The sequence below is a fragment of the Triticum aestivum genome, chromosome 1A, assembly GCF_018294505.1.
Source record: "Triticum aestivum cultivar Chinese Spring chromosome 1A, IWGSC CS RefSeq v2.1, whole genome shotgun sequence".
Taxonomy (NCBI): domain Eukaryota; kingdom Viridiplantae; phylum Streptophyta; class Magnoliopsida; order Poales; family Poaceae; genus Triticum; species Triticum aestivum.
The window spans coordinates 106,770,378-106,790,458 of record NC_057794.1 but is presented as its reverse complement, the minus strand read 5'-3'; the positions used below and the strand labels follow the sequence as shown (position 1 = coordinate 106,790,458).

At 40.8% G+C, this 20,081-nt stretch overlaps 1 protein-coding gene across 1 annotated transcript; it reads left to right on the top strand.

Annotated features, from left to right (window-relative positions):
• Positions 1–7,166: 7,166 nt before the first annotated feature.
• Positions 7,167–19,799, top strand: LOC123039094 (serine/threonine-protein phosphatase 4 regulatory subunit 3). The gene is made up of 25 exons (XM_044462391.1): positions 7,167–7,469; positions 9,280–9,360; positions 10,261–10,360; positions 10,446–10,530; positions 10,620–10,669; positions 10,747–10,812; positions 11,303–11,364; positions 11,794–11,853; positions 12,628–12,727; positions 12,803–12,880; positions 13,021–13,088; positions 13,167–13,235; positions 13,349–13,426; positions 13,512–13,607; positions 14,233–14,303; positions 15,379–15,456; positions 15,544–15,649; positions 16,216–16,320; positions 16,654–16,811; positions 16,898–17,018; positions 17,814–17,945; positions 18,065–18,172; positions 18,302–18,408; positions 18,543–18,638; positions 18,832–19,799. Exons 1-25 carry the CDS (start codon positions 7,401–7,403, stop codon positions 19,202–19,204), a joined length of 2,517 nt encoding a protein of 838 aa, XP_044318326.1. The 5' UTR covers positions 7,167–7,400; the 3' UTR covers positions 19,205–19,799.
• The last annotated feature ends 282 nt before the right edge of the window (positions 19,800–20,081 follow it).

Here is a 20,081-nt window from a genome sequence, read left to right as displayed (position 1 = left end):
AGAAACTCCATTCTGATGGACTTTTCGAATCACTTGATTATGAATCACTTGGTACTTGCGAACCATGCCTCATGGGCAAGATGACTAAAACGCTGTTCTCCGGAACAATGGATCGAGCAACAGATTTGTTGGAAATCATACATACTGATGTATGTGGTCCAATGAATGTTGAGGCTCGCGGCGGGTATCGTTATTTTCTCACCTTCACAGATGATTTGAGCAGATATGGGTATATCTACTTGATGAAACATAAGTCTGAAACATTTGAAAAGTTCAAAGAATTTCAGAGTGAAGTGGAAAATCATCGTAACAAGAAAATAAAGTTTCTATGATCTGATCGTGGAGGAGAATATTTGAGTTACGAGTTTAGTCTTCATTTAACACAATGTGTAATAGTTTCGCAACTCACGCCACCCGGAACACCACATCGTAATGGTGTGTCCGAATGTCGTAATCGTACTTTACTAGATATGGTGCGATCTATGATGTCTCTTACTGATTTACCGCTATCATTTTGGGGTTATGCTTTAGAGACGGCTGCATTCACGTTAAATAGGGCACCATCTAAATCCGTTGAGACGACGCCTTGTGAACTGTGGTTTGGCAAGAAACCAAAGTTGTCATTTCTTAAAGTTTGGGGTTGCAATGCTTATGTGAAAAAGCTTCAACCTGATAAGCTCGAACCCAAATCGGAGAAATGTGTCTTCATAGGATACCCAAAGGAGACTGTTGGGTGCACCTTCTATCACAGATCCGAAGGCAAGACATTCGTTGCTAAGAATGGATCCTTTCTAGAGAAGGAGTTTCTCTCGAAAGAAGTGAGTGGGAGGAAAGTAGAACTTGATGAGGTAACTGTACCTGCTCCCTTATTGGAAAGTAGTTCATCATAGAAATCTGTTCCTCTGACTACTACACCAATTAGTGAGGAAGCTAATGATGATGATCATGTAACTTCAGATTAAGTTACTATCGAACCTTGTAGGTCAACCAGAGTAAGATCCGCACCAGAGTGGTACGGTAATCCTGTTCTGGAGGCCATGTTACTTGACCATGATGAACCTACGAACTATGAGGAAGCGATGATGAGCCCAGATTTCGCAAAATGGCTTGAGGCCATGAAATCTGAGATGGGATGCATGTATGAGAACAAAGTGTGGACTTTGGTTGACTTGCCCGATGATCGGCAAGCCATCGAGAATAAATGGATCTTCAAGAAGAAGACTGGCGCTGACGGTAATGTTACTGTCTACAAAGCTTGACTTGTTGCGAAAGGTTTTCGACAAGTTCAAGGAGTTGACTACAATGAGACTTTCTCACTCGTAGCGATGCTTAAGTCCGTCCAAATCATGTTAGCTATTGCCGCATTTTATGATTATGAAAATTGGCAAATCGATGTAAAGACTGCATTCCTGAATGGATTTCTGGAAGAAGAGTTGTATATGATGCAACCTGAAGGTTTTATCGATCCAAAGTATGCTAACAAAGTGTGCAAGCTCCATCGATCCATCTATGGACTGGTGCAAGCATCTCGGAGTTGGAATAAACGTTTTGATAGTGTGATCAAAGCATATGGTTTTATACAGACCTTTGGAGAAGCCTGTATTTACAAGAAAGTGAGTGGGAGATCTATAGCATTTCTAATATTATATGTGGATGACATATTGTTGATTGGAAATGATATAGAATTTCCGGATAGCATAAAAGGATACTTGAATAAGAGTTTTTCAATGAAAGACCTCGGTGAAGCTGCTTATATATTGGGCATCAAGATCTATAGAGATAGATCAAGACGCCTAATTGGACTTTCACAAAGCACATACCTTGATAAAGTTTTGAAGTTCAAAATGGATCAAGCAAATAAAGGGTTCTTGCCTATGTTACAAGGTGTGAAGTTGAGTCAGACTCAATGCCCGACCACTACAGAAGATAGAGAGAAAATGAAAGATGTTCCTTATGCCTCAGCCATAGGCTCTGTCATGTATGCAATGATGTGTACCAGACATGATGTGTGCCTTGTTATTAGCTTAGCAGGGAGGTACCAAAGTAAATCCAGGAATGGATCACTGGGCAGCGGTCAAGAACATCCTAAAATACCTGAAAAGGACTAAGGATATGTTTCTCGTTTATGAGGTGACAAAGAGCTCGTCGTAAATGGTTGCAAGATTTTGGAGAAGCCTGTATTTACAAGAAAGTGAGTGGGAGATCTATAGCATTTCTAATATTATATGTGGATGACATTTTGATTGGAAATGATATATACTTTCTGGATAGCATAAAATGATACTTGAATAAGAGTTTTTGAATGAAAGACCTCGGTGAAGCTGCTTATATATTGGGCATCAAGATCTATAGAGATAGATCAAGACGCTTAATTGGACTTTCACAAAGCATATACCTTGATAAAGTTTTGAAGAAGTTCAAAATGGATCAAGCAAATAAAGGGTTCTTGCTTGTGTTACAAGGTGTGAAGTTGAGTCAGACTCAATGCCCGACCACTACAGAAGATAGAGAGAAAATGAAAGATGCTCCCTATGCCTCAGCCATAGGCTCTATCATGTATGCAATGCTGTGTACCAGAGGTGATGTGTGCCTTGTTATTAGTTTAGCAGGGAGGTACCAAAGTAAATCCAGGAATGGATCACTAGACAGCGGTCAAGAACATCCTAAAATACCTGAAAAGGACTAAGGATATGTTTCTCGTTTATGGAGGTGACAAAGAGCTCGTCGTAAATGGTTACGTCAATGCAAGCTTTGACAGTGATCCGGATGACTCTAAGTCACAAACCGGATACGTGTTTATATTGAACGGTGGAGCTATCAGTTGGTGCAGTTCTAAGCAAAGCGTCGTGGTGGGATCTACGTGTGAAGCGGAGTACATAGCTGCTTCGGAAGCAGAAAATGAAGGAGTCTGGATGAAGGATTTCATATCTGATCTAGGTGTCATACCTAGTGCATCAGGTCCAGTGAAAATCTTTTGTGACAATACTGGTGCAATTGCCTTGGCAAAGGAATCCAGATTTCACAAGAGAACCAAGCACATCAAGAGACACTTCAATTCCATCCGCGACCAAGTCAAGGAGGGAGACATAGAGATTTGCAAGATACATGCGGATCTGAATGTTGCAGACCCATTGACTAAGCCTCTCTCACGAGCAAAACATGATCAGCACCAAGACTTCATGGGTGTTAGAATCATTACTGTGTAATCTAGATTATTGACTCTAGTGCAAGTGGGAGACTGAAGGAAATATGCCCTAGAGGCAATAATAAAGTTGTTATTTATATTTCCTTATATCATGATAAATGTTTATTATTCATGCTAGAATTGTATTAACCGAAAACTTAATACATGTATGAATACATAGACAAACATAGCGTCACTAGTATGCCTCTACTTGACTAGCTCGTTGAATCAAATATGGTTAAGTTTCCTAGCCACGGACATGAGTTGTCATTTGATTAACGGGATCACATCATTAGAGAATGATGTGATTGACTTGACCCATTCCGTTAGCTTAGCATTTGATTGTTTAGTATATTGCTATTGCTTTCTTCATGACTTATACATGTTCCTATGACTATGAGATTATGCAACTCCCGAATACCGGAGGAACACTTTGTGTGCTACCAAACGTCACAACATAACTGGGTGATTATAAAGGTGCTCTACAGGTGTCTCCGATGGTACTTGTTGAGTTGGCATAGATCGAGATTAGGATTTGTCACTCCGATTGTCGGAGAGGTATCTCTGGGCCCTCTCGGCAATGCACATCACTATAAGCCTAGCAAGCAATGCAACTAATGAGTTAGTTGTGGATGATGTATTATGGAACGAGTAAAGAGACTTGCCGGTAACGAGATTGAACTAGGTATTGAGATACCGACGATCGAATCTCGGGCAAGTAACATACCGATGACAAAAGGAACAACGTATGTTGTTATGTAGTTTGACCGATAAAGATCTTCGTAGAATATGTAGGAGCCAATATGCGCATCCAGGTTCCGCTATTGGTTATTGACCGGAGACGTGTCTCGGTCATGTCTACATAGTTCTCGAACCCGTAGGGTCCGCACGCTTAACGTTTGGTGACGATAGGTAATATGAGTTTATGTGTTTTGATGAACCGAAGGTAGTTCGGAGTCCCGGATATGATCACGGACATGACGAGGAGTCTCGAAATGGTCGATACATAAAGATTGATATATTGGAAGCCTATATTTGGACATCGGAATAGTTTCGGGTGAAATCGGGATTTTACCGGAGTGTCGGGGGGTTACCGGAACCCCCGGGGGCTAATGGGCCTTGATGGGCCCTAGTGAAGAGAGAGAGAGAGGGGCCAGCCATGGCAGGCCGTGCCCCCTCCCCTTGAGCCCGAATAGGACAAGGAAGGGGGGGCTTGCCTTTCCCCTCTCCCACTCTTTCCTCCCCCTCCTAGTGGGACTAGGAAAGGGGAGTCCTACTCCCACTAGGAGGAGGACTCCTCCTCTTGGTGCGCCCTGCTAGGGCCGGCCGGCCTCCTCCCTTGCTCCTTTATATACGGGGCAGGGGGGCACCCCAAGACACACACGTTGATCTTTTATCCTTGTGTGGTGCCCCCCTCCACCATAATCCACCTCGGTCATATCGTACTGGTGCTTAGGCGAAGCCCTGCGTCGGTAGCATCATCATCACCGTCATCACACCATCGTGCTGATGGAACTCTCCCTCGAAGCTCTGCTGGATCGTGAGTTCGTGGGACGTCACCGAGCTGAACGTGTGCTGAACTCGGAGGTGCTGTGTGTTCGGTACTTGGATCGGTCGGATCGTGAAGACGTACGACTACATCAATCGCGTTTTCATAATGCTTCCGCTTACGGTCTACGAGGGTACGTGGACGACACTCTCCCCTCTCGTTGATATGCATCACCATGATCTTGCGTGTGCGTAGGATTTTTTTTTGAAATTACTACGTTCCCCAACATCTATGAAGATCTTTATCGGTCCAACCGTTATGACAACATATGTAATTCCCTTTGTCCATCGGTATGTTACTTGCCTAAGATTCGATAGTCGATATCTTTATACCTAGTTCAATCTCGTTACTGGCAAGTTTCTTTACTCGTTCCGTAATACATCACCTCGTGACTAACTCATTAGTCATTTGCTTGCAAGCTTATGATGTGTATTACCGAGAGGGCCCAAAGATACCTCTCCGATACTCGGAGTGACAAATCCTAATGTCGATCTATGCCAACCCAACAAACACCTTCGGAGATAGCTGCATCTTTATGATCACTCAGTTACGTTGTGACGTTTGATAACACACAAGGTATTCCTCCGGTATCTGGGAGTTGCATAATCTCATAGTCTTAGGAATATGTATTTGACATGAAAAAACAATAGCAATAAAATTGAACGATCATTATGCTAAGCTAACGGATGGGTCTTGTCCATCACATCATTCTCCTAATGATGTGATCCCTTTATCAAATGACAACTCATGTCCATGGTTAGGGAACCTTAACCATCTTTGATTAACCAGCTAGTCTAGTAGAGACTTACTAGGGACACGGTATTTGTTTATGTATTCACACATGTATTTAAGTTTCCGATCAATACAATTCTAGCATGAATAATAAACCTTTATCCTGATTTAGGAAATATAATAATAACCATTTTATTATTGCCTCTAGGGCATATTTCCATCATATATTCCGTGTTAAGTTACAACCCCTTCAACCAGACGTAGTCCTTGTGCAGAAGGACGAACTGGTCGAACAAACACCCTGTCGCCATCGAGCATCACTTGGTTACCCCTGCTACTCCTATTTACTTTCGATCATGTGATTTGTCTCGATGCATGTTTTAGTTTCCTTTCGGTAGTTTGTTTTAGCTCGCTGTACTTTGTTTTTCATTCGCTCCGCTGTTGGGTTCCGAAGCTTTTGAGATTTCTGAAAGAAATTTTAAAACTCCCATTCACCCCCTCTGGTAGACATACTTCGTTCCTACATCCAACATTGTATGTTTACCTATAAGAGAGCAATGGAGGTTTGGTCAGATCTAGGGGTGAAGGACAGGGTAGAGGAAGCAGTACGACATGATCGCTCAATATCTATAACTGCTGAAATCCCGTGTCAGATGAATGGAGTAATTGACAGACTGCCTGCTGCGGAACCTATGATGGTAGCCGCCTTGTTCCTATGGTGGCAACAACGTCAACATGTTAAAGTGAACCAATCCAGACCCCTAACAGAGCTGCAATCTCTATTAAGGTTTTGGCAACGAACTGTACCGGGCTTATACGGCTGGATAGCCGATGAGGATCCATGAGCATATGTTGAAGAAACCGACTAGTGATGTGGTTAAAATCAACGACAAGTCGTCGACGCGACGTTCTAAGCTGAAACTTTATCTGGTGCAACTGGTGCTATTGCTCGGGGTTGGAGAGGAAATTTTATTGCGGTTGCAACATGGTTTGTTCCTCATGTGGTCGGTATTGATTCTGCTAAGATGAGAGCAATTCAGAACAAACTATATCTAGTAGAGAGGGTCGGTTGCAACAAAATGATCATCGAGTCCGATACTAGCTTTGTGGTGGAAGGGGTGCAACAACCAGATACATATGTTGGCTCAGATGTTGCAATGGTGCTCGAGTGCAAACAATTAGCAATAGACTTCGTAATTGTTTCTTAGCGCCAGTTCTTTTGGGTGATTCTGAAGAATCGCCCCCTTCCCCAGCTTCTCTCAGAATCGTCACTTCACTTTTTTACGATTTTATTATGTTAAGATCTAATTAGATAGGATTGTGAAAAACATATTTATTGACGATTCTGAAAAAAGCTGATGAGGAGGGTGATTCTAGCAGAATTATCCAAAAGAACTGGCCCTTACACACACTGCCCACGTGAAGCTAATGAAGTAGCTCATAGCCTAGCTAAGAACTCGTAGTGAAAAATCGTCTTTGTTTTGGGAATCTATAATTCCTGATTTTATTTCTCATTCACTTGTAAACAATATGTCCGAATAAATCTGTTGCTTTAGAAAAAAGTCTGTCTACTGTAAAAAAAAAGACCCGCGGCACCGCAAATAAATATCCTAGGCTCCTATTTCCCTCTTCCCACCCTGCATTTTTCCAGTCCGCGAGTAAAACGTAGTACAGTACTACTACACGAAGAGAGAGAGAAAGTTCGGGGGGCCAATAGGGAAAAGGCAAAGAGAACCCCGCGAAGCGAGAGACAAGAGCGAGAGGGAGAGGGAGGGAAAGAGAGAGATAGGGAGGTGAAGAGAGGCGAGGGGAGGGGAGGGAGCTCGCCAATGGCGGTTAGGGTTTCGCCTCCATCCTCCTCCCGCTGCTAGCCGCGTCGCGATTCGAGAAGCTGCCGTACCGTCCCCCCGTCGGAACGCGAGCGGGGTCTCCGCGATGGGGGAGAAGCCGGGCCAGGGCAGGAAGGAGGCGTGGCAGGGCGAGTCGCTGCGCACGCGCATGAAGGTGAGCTCCTCCCGCTTATTGCCCCTCATCGGAGTTCCTAGAAGCATCCAGCGGCGAGCTGGTGCGGTAGATCCACTCGCGGCAGTTTTTTTGGCGCGCCCGTGCCTTCGGTTTGCGGCTTGGGGCGCGGGCTGTCATCGGAGCTCCCGTTTGATCCCCATTTCGAGGTACCCGATGTTTCTAGAAGTCCGCGGGCTCTGGGATTGACGAGGTCGCTCCTCTGGAACTGAGAGGCGGTAATTCGATGTTCCGTTCATGTTGGGACAGTGTAGAGTGGGCATAGTTTTGGGGATTTTCAAGCGCACGGCTGGTTGGAGAAATCTAGGATGTCTTCGCTATGTTTTGTGCGATTTTCTGCAGCAGCAAGCCCTACAAGTGACGATCTCTTGCTAATTAGCACATACAATCGTTTTTCTTTTTAAGTCAGCACCTACAGATTATAATACTTCGATTCGATATAGCCATATAGGAGATTAGGAGTATCAGAGGTATTTCACGTGTCCAGTTCATTCACGTGAATGCAGTATGCCGCCTCGTGTATATCTAGAGGAACGGTGCAACATCAGTTTGCTGAATAGTTTTTACTCAAGACATTTTAGTTCCATTTGCCGAAAAAGGCTCACGCCACATTTTATGTATAAAGCAACTTTTTAGTTCCATTTCAAGCTTCAGCTAATTTGTTTACTATGCTGCAAACAAGGATTTACAGAAACCCCGTTTCTGCTGCGGAGTTGTTATTCACAAGGGAATTTTCCTGCTCAGCATCTTAGGTGCTGGTTAGCAGCAAGCATGTAACATGTTTGTTTAGTTGTTTTTGAGCTTCGTGCTTCAAGGATATGGCATGTACACCTGCTCGATCTTGTATGAACTATCAGGTTTTATCTAAATATATGTCAGTTAGTAACCTGATGTCTGCATTGGGATAGCTACTTGTAGAAGAAGGTCAAACTTCATGCCTTAAACGGGATTAGAGCATCAGAAGTGGGATATAGTGTATGGGTGCTACTCTACTGGTGTGCAATACAGCCATGGATCATAAATAGATCTGAGTAAGGAATTTAGACCACTATGCTCTCTGTTTGGTTCAATTAAAAATCACCATCACAGAAGTGTTGCTATCTCCTTATTGTAATGATTAGATTTCTGCTTATCCGGTTCTGTTTGGTAAGGAGGATAATCATAGGTCAAGATTCATAAGACTTATATTCCAGTAATTTGTAGATCACATTTATTTTCGGCAGAGGGAATCAGGGGGTTATAGTATTGCGTTATTGATATAGAGAATCGAGCATCGTCCTGTTGGCTAAAGGCGCGGGTCCGTGCCGACCCACTGTGTTCGAGGCTTAGTCTCCATGGGGTATGCTTGTGACCATGGTTATCTTCTTAATTGAAATGCCACGGGTGCTAGTGCCTTCTTGGTGCTGGTTGAGTTTCTTTATATACTGATATGTATTTTTCCAGACATTAGTTTGATTATTCAAATGTAGGTTGTTGAACGTTCCCAAGCATGAAATTTCAGAGTCATAGCAGAGCAGTAGTTTGTTTTGGAGTGGGTAAATTAGGATGCCACACAGTTCATCATTTTCTGCTGTGTGTGGTAAAGATTTTACAAGTAGCTTGGCGTGACTACTATGGTATCCTTCACCTCATTTACTAGGCCCGTTTTTTACTGGGTCACTCAAATGTGCAATATGCTTTGCCTGTAACTGTTAATCTACTTATTATCTTATCCCCCCTTATTTATGCATTTTGTGCTATGCTATATAAGCAATAGCCATTAAGACATTTGACACTTTAAAAATTGCTCCAGCGTGTCAAAGTGTACCGGTTGGAAGATAATGGGAAGTGGGATGACCAGGGAACGGGTCATGTAACCATTGACTATATAGAGGTATGGTTTGACAATATTTCTTAGTTATATATGGTTTCTCTGCTGATGCACCACATAATTTAAATTTTCTAGAAGCATGTGGTGATGTACATGTCGTTATTCACACTATTACTGGATTTTATTTCTATCTTGATAGTTTTGCTATGTTGTTGATGGCTTTATCATCCTTCTGTTTTTCTGTATTTTGTACAATTACATTGGAGTTGAACAGGCCAACATATTTGCAGTATGGGAGCTTAATATTACTACACATATTCATAGTGCCTCTGATGGCATTAGGGATGCAAGTGCGCCGAGCCAACCCATTGACTTATCCTGCGTTTGCTAGATATATATTTTTAAAGTATACTAGAGATGACGCCTGTGTGTTGCTGTGGAAATTGGTTCAATTATTTCAATGAGATTTGGTTGTATGAAACATTAGTTTTTGGATAACATTATGAGAATTTAAACTAAAATAATATAATTTATTGTATTTTATTATACTATATAGTTGTAGAATATTTACTGAATATGAGTATCATCCATGGTGTATGTTAACGTGTGTCTTTTCCCATGCATGGTGGTATGCCATGGTGAGTTGGCATAGTTGCACGTGAAGTGTTTTCTATGGTGGGTCTTTTCACATGCATGGTGACATAGTTGCATGTTGAGAGAATTAGAGTTAGTGGGGATCAACTATTTAGATATATAGGATATGCAAAGTGGACCACCATTTAAGTTAACACCAAAGTGGCCAATTGGGCCGACCCGCTTGCATCCCTACATGACAGTGAAGTTTGGTCTGTTTATCACTGAGAAAAAAGTAAGGCATGAAGCAGTGTTGGTGACAAGATTTTTCTTTTTAAGCGTTATTGTTTGTCATTCGAGATTTACTTTCTTAGCTTTTTTCTTACCTAGGGATCAAAAGATCTCGCTCTTGCTGTCGTGGATGAAGAGGATAATGACACTCTGCTGCTTCACAACATTACACCTGATGATATCTACAGGAAACAAGAAGGTGAACTGGCATGCTATCATTTTTTTTTTTGATAGCCATTTCTTTCTTTCTCCTAACACAGTGGTTTGCCCATTTTATTTGGTAGAAACAATCATCTCATGGAGGGATCCTGAAAAGGCACTAGAATTAGCACTGAGCTTTCAAGAAGCCGAATCATGCTCATTCATATGGTGATTCAACAATAAATGGTGTTATTTCTGTGTCCCTTCCCTTCAGTGGCTTAATCATGTCTAATTTGCATTCTGATGGCTTTATGCAGGGAGAATATGTGTACCATACAGCTTGAACTACAATCTAAAATCCTTGGCTGTGAGTTTGTTAAATCAGTTGGTTTTTTGTCTGGTTATTCTCATTCGTCCTTCTAATTATTTTGCCATATCTTGCAGCTCATGAAGTTCGTCCACAACGAACAGTGAAATCTCTAGAAGCTCCAAGAGATTCGCTTTCGCGTGGTAGGTAACTACTTATTCTCTTGTGTGCAACATGTGCTCTATAATGTACTCCCTCCATCCCATATTAATTGTCGCTCAAACGGATGTATCTAGCACTGAAATATGTCTAGATACATCCGTTTGAGCGACAATTAATATGGGACGGAGGGAGTATTTGATAACTTAGTATCAAAGTAATCTTTACAATTAACTCTTGATTGTTATGTTGCAATATGTGCACATGATCTCTTTAGTATTGCTAATGTTCAGTACAGAGTTATTGGAACTGATTTACCATTTCAATTCAACAACCCCAAGAACTCTGCTTAATTCTTGAGTGGATTATTTGGTGGCCTGATCACATTATATTCAATTTCACAAGCTCTGTATGAAACATTACATTCTTATGTTTATTTATTCAATTGAGAAGTCATGCTAAGGATCCTTTTTTTTATTTGTGATGATCACTTAGAAAGTTTAGAATATTAATCAGTTATTGCTTTACCTGCAGGTAAATCCTTAGCATTTGAACTTCCTCCTCTTGAATTGTCCAGTCTCTCTGTTATTTTAAAGGTGTGAGCAACCTTCAGTGTTCTTTTCATGTAAACCTTTTAACACTTAGTGTTTTTATGATGCTTTATTTAATGACATCTTTTCGGTTGCCAAGTAGAAGCATCATATACTTTGCTATCAGATATTAGGAGCTCAAAAGTATTGTGAAGTCATTTAGGACATGGGGGAGTCTTCATGTATTTGTAGGATTCAACTTGGTCAATGTGCGTGTAGTAAACATACAGAATGAATCATACAATGTTTTATTCTCAAAAAATTATACAGCCAGCCCACCAGGGTTCGACCATCCCTGACTGAAAGTCTGGTGTCTTATTCTTCTATATTAATTGTAGCAAGGGGCTTCTCGCCCCTTAGGCCCTTCGTTTTTCTTGAAAAATTATACAATATTTTACATACTGAATATTGAAATATTGTTCACCAAATGTACAGACTATACTGCTATGTGATGTGACGCAGCAGACACGTCTCACAGATTTAATATTGAAAGATGTAAGTCATTGACTTGTTTATTTGTGGTTATGATGCTGTATGTAGCACGTTTCTCTCCCTGCAGTTAGGTGCATACATGTAGATTTGACGCAAATATTAAGTCAAATGCAGCGCAACGAGATTTATCCTGTGGAGCCAACACATGATCAAGTGTTTTTTTTTAAATGTTAAACACATAATAAAAAATGTAATTTGTTTAACTCACATATTGTTCTTATACGGCTGATTCACAAGATATCAAAGGAAAAATGAATTATGAATCATGCAATTAGCTGATGAGATTTAAGACTAATAAGTTTTTCAAGTATTCATCCTCCAAATGTTTGTCAGCTTTCACAAAATCTTCCAAAAGCCAGAAAGTTCCTCTTACATATTTTTACTTCGCACCTGATTTTCAAATGGGCACATACCTTAATATGTGCTTCCTTTCTCTTTTAATATATTTTAACTTTGAACCTGATTTTCAAATGGGCACATGCCTTAATATACACAGCTTTAAGTCTTGGATTTCATATCTTCATAGAATCAATTTATATGTGTAAATTTCATCGCAAAATCCTCTCATACTTGCACAATGTAGGTGCAATCAGCCCCCATATGTATAGTAGAAACTAGACAAATGAATGCTTTTATTTTGGTATGAGGAATGAATGTAGCTAACTAGACTGTCAACAAATTGCATCTGCACACAAGGTTTTCTGAATTTTGATTTATTTATGTATGTATACCGTGATGTTTTGAACTTATCTGTTTCACTAATACAACATGTTACAGCGTGATTTTTTCCCCAAGATAGTGGACCTTTTCAGAACATGCAAGGGTTTAGGGGACATGGATGGTCTCCACAAGATCTTCAGATTAGTCAAGGCAATCAGTAAGTACATAGTACTTAGTAAGCTTCAGCAAAGATTATTTCAGCTTGCTACTTACATTTTTTCTGATTGTGCAGTATTATTGAACAGTGCTGCTATATTTGACAAGATTTTCTCCGATGATTTTATTCTTGACATAATTGGTGTCCTTGAATGTAAACACTATACCCTGTACCTCTCAGTTGTGCTTTACATCAGTAAATTATAAACTCTGCTGTGTTCTACACAATGACATACCTGTAGAGCTACATGCACTGTTCTTTACTTATTTATTAACGAGTCCTGATCTATACAGACGATCCAGAGGATCGTAATGTGCAAAATCATAGTGCTTTCCTGAAGGAGCATGCAGTTTTCAAGGAGGTAAATCGAGTGTCATCTTTTATGCATCTTAAACTGTTTGAGTTGTAATGATTTTAGGTGACGCTTTCTCTCTCATAGGCCATACCCATTAGAAATGCTTCTGTGGTTTCAAAGATTCATCAAACATACAGAATATGCTATATAAAGGTCAGTGCTCTGCTGCACCACCCTGCCCCCGCCATCTAGAGTTTTTGTTTATTTGATCTCTGTTGCCAACTTTTGTGCTAATTATTTCAAACCGGAGTGCCTGTCATCTACAGGATGTTATATTACCGAAAGGACTGGATGAAGCTACTCTGGCAAGCCTTAACGCAATTATTAATGCGAACAATGCTTTTGTTAGTGTTTCAACTATACCAAGTTTTCACGTGCTTTAAACAAAAATTTCCTTCTGTAATTTTGGACTCTATGATTCTCCTGTAGGTTGTTTGTCTACTGAAGGATGACACTTCTTTTATGCAAAGACTGTTTGCTACTATGAGGTCTTCAAATATTTCCGCTGAATCAAAAAGAGAACTGGTGAAACTAGCATTTCATTTCGTTGTTTATTTCTTTAGATACACCCTTCTGTATAGAACCTGCAAGAATGTATGATTATAGTAGTCATGATGGCTATATTATATTATGATCTGTTCTGTTAACCTTGTTTGAACTATTCAGTTGCAATTGTTGAACTGCCAGAAAAGAAGAAAGGCTAATGAATGTTCATTCCTTTCATGGATCACAGTAGTTCCATGATGTGTTGTAGGCAGTTGGCACTTAGAGGAAATGAAACAAACCATGAACCCAAGGATGTGTTTGATGATGCTAGCGTCTAGATGAAGTAGTTTATTTGTTCATCATGTACTGTTGCGTGACTATCGTAAATTAGATTGGAAAATATATTTGAGCTCTGCTGAGCATTGGCTTCCATCATTTGGGAGTTGATATGAGTGTGGACTATGAATCTTTGCACTAAGTTGCTCCAAAAGTATCTTTGTACTACGTACCTTATTACCTTTCTAGTCAATCTGCTAGTTCTTTATGTTGAAATTATATATCATTGTGTGTGTTGGGGGGAGTGTGGCGTGCCAGTGTACGCTCAATTCAGCAATGGTTCTCCTTTTGTATGCCATTTACATGGATAACATTTTGTTCTTTGCAGGTCTTGTTTCTGCGTGAGTTTTGTACTGTCAGCTCAAGTCTGCAGCCTGCTCAACGAATGCAACTATCTAGGTTGGTATATGAATGATGTATTTTCTCTTGCGCACTTCAGAATTTCTTTCTTTGTTTTGTTGGAATTTATCGCAGTTATCACGATATTACCTGGGGGCCTGCCACACTGTATTCATGGTCATTTCGATCAGGTTTTGTTCATCATTGACAACAAAAACAACAACAACAACACCAACGCCTTTCAGTCCCAAACAAGTTGGGGTAGACTAGAGTTAAAATCCGTAAGATACCGAAACCAGGTCATGGTTCTGGCACATGGATAGCTAATTTCCACACACCCCTGTCCATGGCTAAATCTTTGTTGATATTCCAGTCCTCCAGATCTCCCTTTACGGACTCCTCCCATGTCAAGTTTTGGTCTACCCCGCCTCTCTTGACATTATCTAGGTTTTTGTTCATGGTCGTGGCAAAATTTTCTTTGTTAGTTGGTGGGTATTCGTGGCAGCATTTTATGGATGTAATAAGCAAATAGTTGGATCAGCTTTTCCATTTTCCTTTCTCTCCCTCTAGATCGGCTCACACTTGTTATAATAACTTCTCTGTCAAGCCCATTCTTAGATAGATAAACATAACTAATACTAGTAGTAGGTTTCTGTTCCACATTCGTCGCCAAGTCTCGTGGTAAATATATTACAATCTTAGCTTTTGTTGGTTATAGGGTGATGCTGTCCATTTGTCAGTTATTCCTGTGTGTATGACTGCAGCCCTTTCAGTTACATGATGACTTATGACAAGCCAACGCTTCTACGGGTTGTGTTTACTCTCTGCTTTTTTTTTGCAGGAGTGTTTACTCTCTGCTAGCGATACGCTTTATGCCAAAATTATTATTGTACATATTGTTTTTGATAGTATACTGTATGGATGTGCTAAAGGATATAGTGCATATGTACGTAAAGGGAACACTATTGACCTCTCGTTTGTGTTTTGATCATTATCTTGCCTTTTTGATGCAATGCAGACATGCCTCTCGAGCAGTTTAGTCAATTTTAACTAAACATCATTCAAGTACAATTTCTTGTAAGCTGTATCATTAGAGACTGTTGTAGTAGTTTACTAATCGTGTTTCTCTATTCAGGGATCTAGCAAGTCGAGGTGTCTTTGATATAATTTCTGATGTGCTGCGGAGTCAGGAAAAAGTGCTTGTCTCAGCTGGGTAACTTCTGGCGCAGTGAATGAATTCTTCTTTGGTTGTTTCTGTATCTTATTCTTTTAAGTCTCACCATTTTTTGGGCAAATGCAGGACAGACATCCTACATTATCTTACTCAAGATCCTAACTTACTGAGATCATATATTGCAAACCACGAGGAAAGTTCTAGAGAAGGCATTTCTCTTCTTGGGCTTCTGGTAAGTGAATTTTGGTCTCCGTACAGATTTGTTGCAGTACTTTTGGTCCAAGCAGTGAATTACATTCCTGTAAAGCCATCGTGTTCTTGGGTCTGTTCAAGCTTGTGTCGAGGGAGAGCCAATTGTGCTCTCTTACCTTGGCAAGGTTTTCCGTGCCCCAACTGCTCTCTCTCTCTCTCTCCTGGCAAAGCTAATGTCATTGTGCTGCTACAAAACAACAGGTCTGGCCAGCTAAGGCTAGAAATAGTGTAATCTAGCTTTGGATCCAAATGCACCCTAAATCATGGCACCTTCTTGTATTGTTGGTATGTCCTGTCCATTTGTTGTGAACTGCGAGTATCTTACATTTTAGTGGAGCATTTGGACATTGAATTGTGTATTTGCTTGGCATATCTTCTTTTCTTCTTCGAATCCATGCAAACTGTTTGCCTTTTCCTGTTCATTGTGTTATTTTTATCAGGTGATTGCTTTTTTGTCTGATGCTTTTCAGAATATCCTTTTAGCAAAACTCAAATTGCCTTCTCTAGCATAATTGTGGATACTGCTAACAGTTAATCAAATTTCAGATTGAAGGCATTGCAACTGACTTCGGTGGCGAAATGCTCTGCCAGTTTCTGGAAATTCTGAAGGTGCTGCTGGATGGATGTACTGCGGATACGGTTACACAATGTGTAAGATGCTTTAGCTTATATCATGTACTTTTGTCATTCTCTAAATGTATAATCTCCTGATTTTAGGAATGATTTGTATTAAGGACATTATGTAATGCACATCCTTGGTATGATGAATCTCTTCGAGAAATAGTGTTTTTCTCATGTTTCTGCCCCTCTGCTCTCCAATGCTTTTGATCTTCATTTTGGTTTATGAGTAGATGCACGTAGCTAATATGTTTGTTTTATAGAAGCCAATATGAGCTTTGTGGTCATTACAAAATATTACATTTTTTCAAATGCTTGTGTTTAACTAGATTGTGGTATGAAATTTTTGTCTCTGTCCTGTTGCAGAGAGACTTCATCGAGCTATTTTATGAGAAGTGTTTTGATAAGTTGATCAATATAATAGAATCGTCAAGAGTTGAAGAATATTCTGCGAAGCTTGAAATATTGTATAACATTTGTGAGCTCTTATGCTTTTGTGCACGTCATCACCCCTACAAGATCAAGTAATGCTCGGTCGCACCGGTCCACCCCCCCCCAGCTGTTCATTTTTTTTGGCGTCTTTGTTAACACGCGGCTCTCAATCTTGCAGGATCACCTTTTTTGGAAGCAATTCAATGGAGAAGATCCTTACTCTAACCCGTCGAAGAGAGAGGTCTTTGGTTGTGGCAGCTGTCCGAATCATGCGTACTATTATTGGTGCTTGCAGAAATGTAAGAAATTTACTTTGTCCCATAAATAAATTAAGCATTGCATCATTGAGGGCTCTTTACATCCAGGAAAAGCACTATATAATTGAAATTTTGGTTCTTCTGCGCACTACTAAGTCTATTGGTCCTTCTTGACTACATTATGACTGCCAACTTAAAACTAGATACAGTCTAGCAAGCATTCCATGTTGACCACTGGATAATGGATCAGATTCACCGGGATGTAATTATTGCAGCACAACTGACAACTTCTTAATTAACCCACTCACATGCTGAACATATTTATGATTGTTCCCACGTCCTCAAGAGTTGAGTATCATGACCACCCAAATCCAACCTATCTTTCATCCAATGATCCACATGCGAGTTTATCATACACCTATGCTTGTTTGCTTATATGCATCACATGCACCCCATATCTTATTACTGCAAAAAAGAGTCGTTTGTAGCTTAAAATATTTAACAGCGGTGGCGACTTTTACTAGTGAAGGCAAATCTCTCTTGATTTGTATAGTTGAATCCGCCCTTTACGCACAAGTGTACCAGCTGGTGCAGCACAGCATGGTATAAAGCCGAATAAAAGGACTGATGATTCCAAGATGAGGATTTAGCTTCCTTCGTCGGAGGCAATAGTAAACATGTCTGTCAATCATGTTGCTTGCTTCTTTTAGCAAAACTGTGTGGTACACCTTATATCGCTGATCGTTAGAGAATAGGCCTACCAGCCAGCAAGCATATCCTAACTGCAATGTTCTTGTCATATCTTAATTTGAGATGTTTTTTTGCTGTGTTCTCTAGGACGAGCTTCTAATTAGCCATGTCATTGAATTCAACACGTTGAAACCAATTATTGAAGTATTTGTTGAAAATGGGAATAGATACAACATGCTACACTCCATGGTCCTCGAACTGTTGGACTTCATAAGAAAGGTACATCCTTATCCATTGACATGTACATGTTATCGAGTATGGGAAAAAATATTTGTCTCTCCAAAAAAGGAAAACCATTATCTACTGGGCTTTGCCATCTGATGCATTTTTGTGAACAGGAAAATCTAAAATCCCTCGTCGTATATGTTGTTGAGTCTTTTTGGGATCAACTTTTGATGTTTGAACAACTGACAAGCATTCAGGCCTTCAAACTCAAGTATCAAGAGGTGGAGAGTTGAGACTTTGTCTGTTCTCGCATTCTGCCATTACTGTCAATTTTGTCACTCTAGCAAGTTAGGCATTAGTATACCATGTACTATTGACATGAACAATGATGGTATTTTGTTTCCTGCTAGTACGTGGATATTGCTGAGGAAACGCAAACTACCAGTGTGGATCATACGAGAAAGGCAGATGAAAGAGGTCTTGATAAGGAAGAGGAAGATTATTTCAGTAAAGACAGGTCTTAAGTTTATTTCCTCATTTGCTGCTTATTTTATGTTGCTGGGTTGATTGGATTCCAGATGTTCCATTTTTTGTAACTCTTGATGTTGCATTGTTTACTGAACCGACGTGAAATTTCTGTTTTACCTTTAGCAATGAAGAAGATTCTGCTGCACAGACCAGACATGCACATCAACAATGCCTGGTTAAGCCAGCTAATGGAAGTGAAATCCATCACATCCCTGCAAGGTATCTCATCTTCGACAACTGGGGATATTACCAGCTGTACTGTGTTTAAGATTAATGTGCTGTCTTTTACTGGTTTACATCGAAGATAACTCGGCAATTTTTCTGGGTCCTATTTTCTGTACTAATCATGTAATTTCTGTACTCTTAAACATACTTCGTTTCTTGTGTTTCATTCATCTCTTGGCATTTTCAGGCCTAAATCTGGTGGTCTTGTGGATAATGACTCCGACAAAGATTATAAGCCATCTCCCAAGCGACCCGTAAAAGCCGATGAAGCCTTAAATATACCCATGGCGAGCCCAAGTTCATTGGACAGCAAAGATGCAGATGGGAATATTCTAAAGAAGCCCAAGCTAGAAGATAATCAGTCACCACTCTCACCTGCTTCAAGCATAAAAAATTCTGACGGCAACGATGATGTAGGGAAGGCAAGCCCAGGCTCTCCAGATCAACAACAACATGCCCTGGAAAGCCTGGATTCTGGCCATCAAACTGGAGACGACTGTATGAAAGATGCTGAGGATACAACAAAAACAACCGACTCTGAGCCTTCTACAGCAGGATGAGTCATTTTTCTCCATCAATTGGCCTCAACCCGGTCTTTCCTTGCAGCTACAAGGATAAGGAATCACGTTTGGCTCCAAAGAAGGCTAGATCCATAATATGCTAAACTTCAAGCCCGCAAGCTTGACTGGAAGTGAGACAGCTTTGGGCACAGCCATATATATATCTTGGATGTGATATCGACTGAACGTGTAAAATTGATCTTCAGGAATAGATCCTGAAGCTGAGAATGAGCGCAGCTTTCGTCACGGCAACATAGGAATTTTTGGTTGCATTAGTCTAGTATGGACAATATGACATTAAGCAGGGGCGTGGAATGTGCCCTTTGCTAGAAGCTTCCACCCATGTGGAATGAAAGGCAGATGAGCTGTTATCTTGTAAAACTGCCGGTAGATATCAGAATGGTTCACAATAGCTTGCTCTACTTTGCAAGTCCAAATTGATGGTAGTCTAGCAATCTAGTTTCTGGTAGTACGGTGTCTATGTAACACGGGCTATGCGCTGTGCATACGCTGTTTCCTGGTTTGCCACTCCGGTGCGGCTGTCTCATGATTTGGGGATTTCAATTGAATTAATCCTAGGCCATTTCTCTGAGCACATCATTACCTGTTTTTTTTTCCTGCGTTTGCTAAACGTGAGGTACCTGATTTTTTGAGTGTCGGTCGATTTCGGCTTTGCGCGAGACCTAAGACGGGGACTCTGAGGAGTGCCGGCAACGGCGAGACTGTGACTCTGAAACTTGACGGGTGTGAGGGTTGTGAGTTGATGCAGGTGGTGGTGGTGGCCTGGTGGGGGGTCTTTAGGTGGATGGTTGTGGCAGGCGGCAAGCAATGGCGGTAGGGGGAGGTTCAGAGGATGACGAGGCGGAGGCAGGCGGTT

What these genes read in the sequence shown, in the direction of transcription:
- LOC123039094 (XM_044462391.1), top strand. Translation starts at nt 7,401, where the DNA reads ATGGGGGAGAAGCCGGGCCAGGGCAGGAAGGAGGCGTGGCAGGGCGAG. An exon ending in GAATCATGCTCATTCATATG is followed by an intron (nt 10,531 to 10,619) that starts GTGATTCAACAA and finishes GGCTTTATGCAG; the next exon opens with GGAGAATATGTGTACCATAC. An exon ending in CAGATTTAATATTGAAAGAT is followed by an intron (nt 11,854 to 12,627) that starts GTAAGTCATTGA and finishes AACATGTTACAG; the next exon opens with CGTGATTTTTTCCCCAAGAT.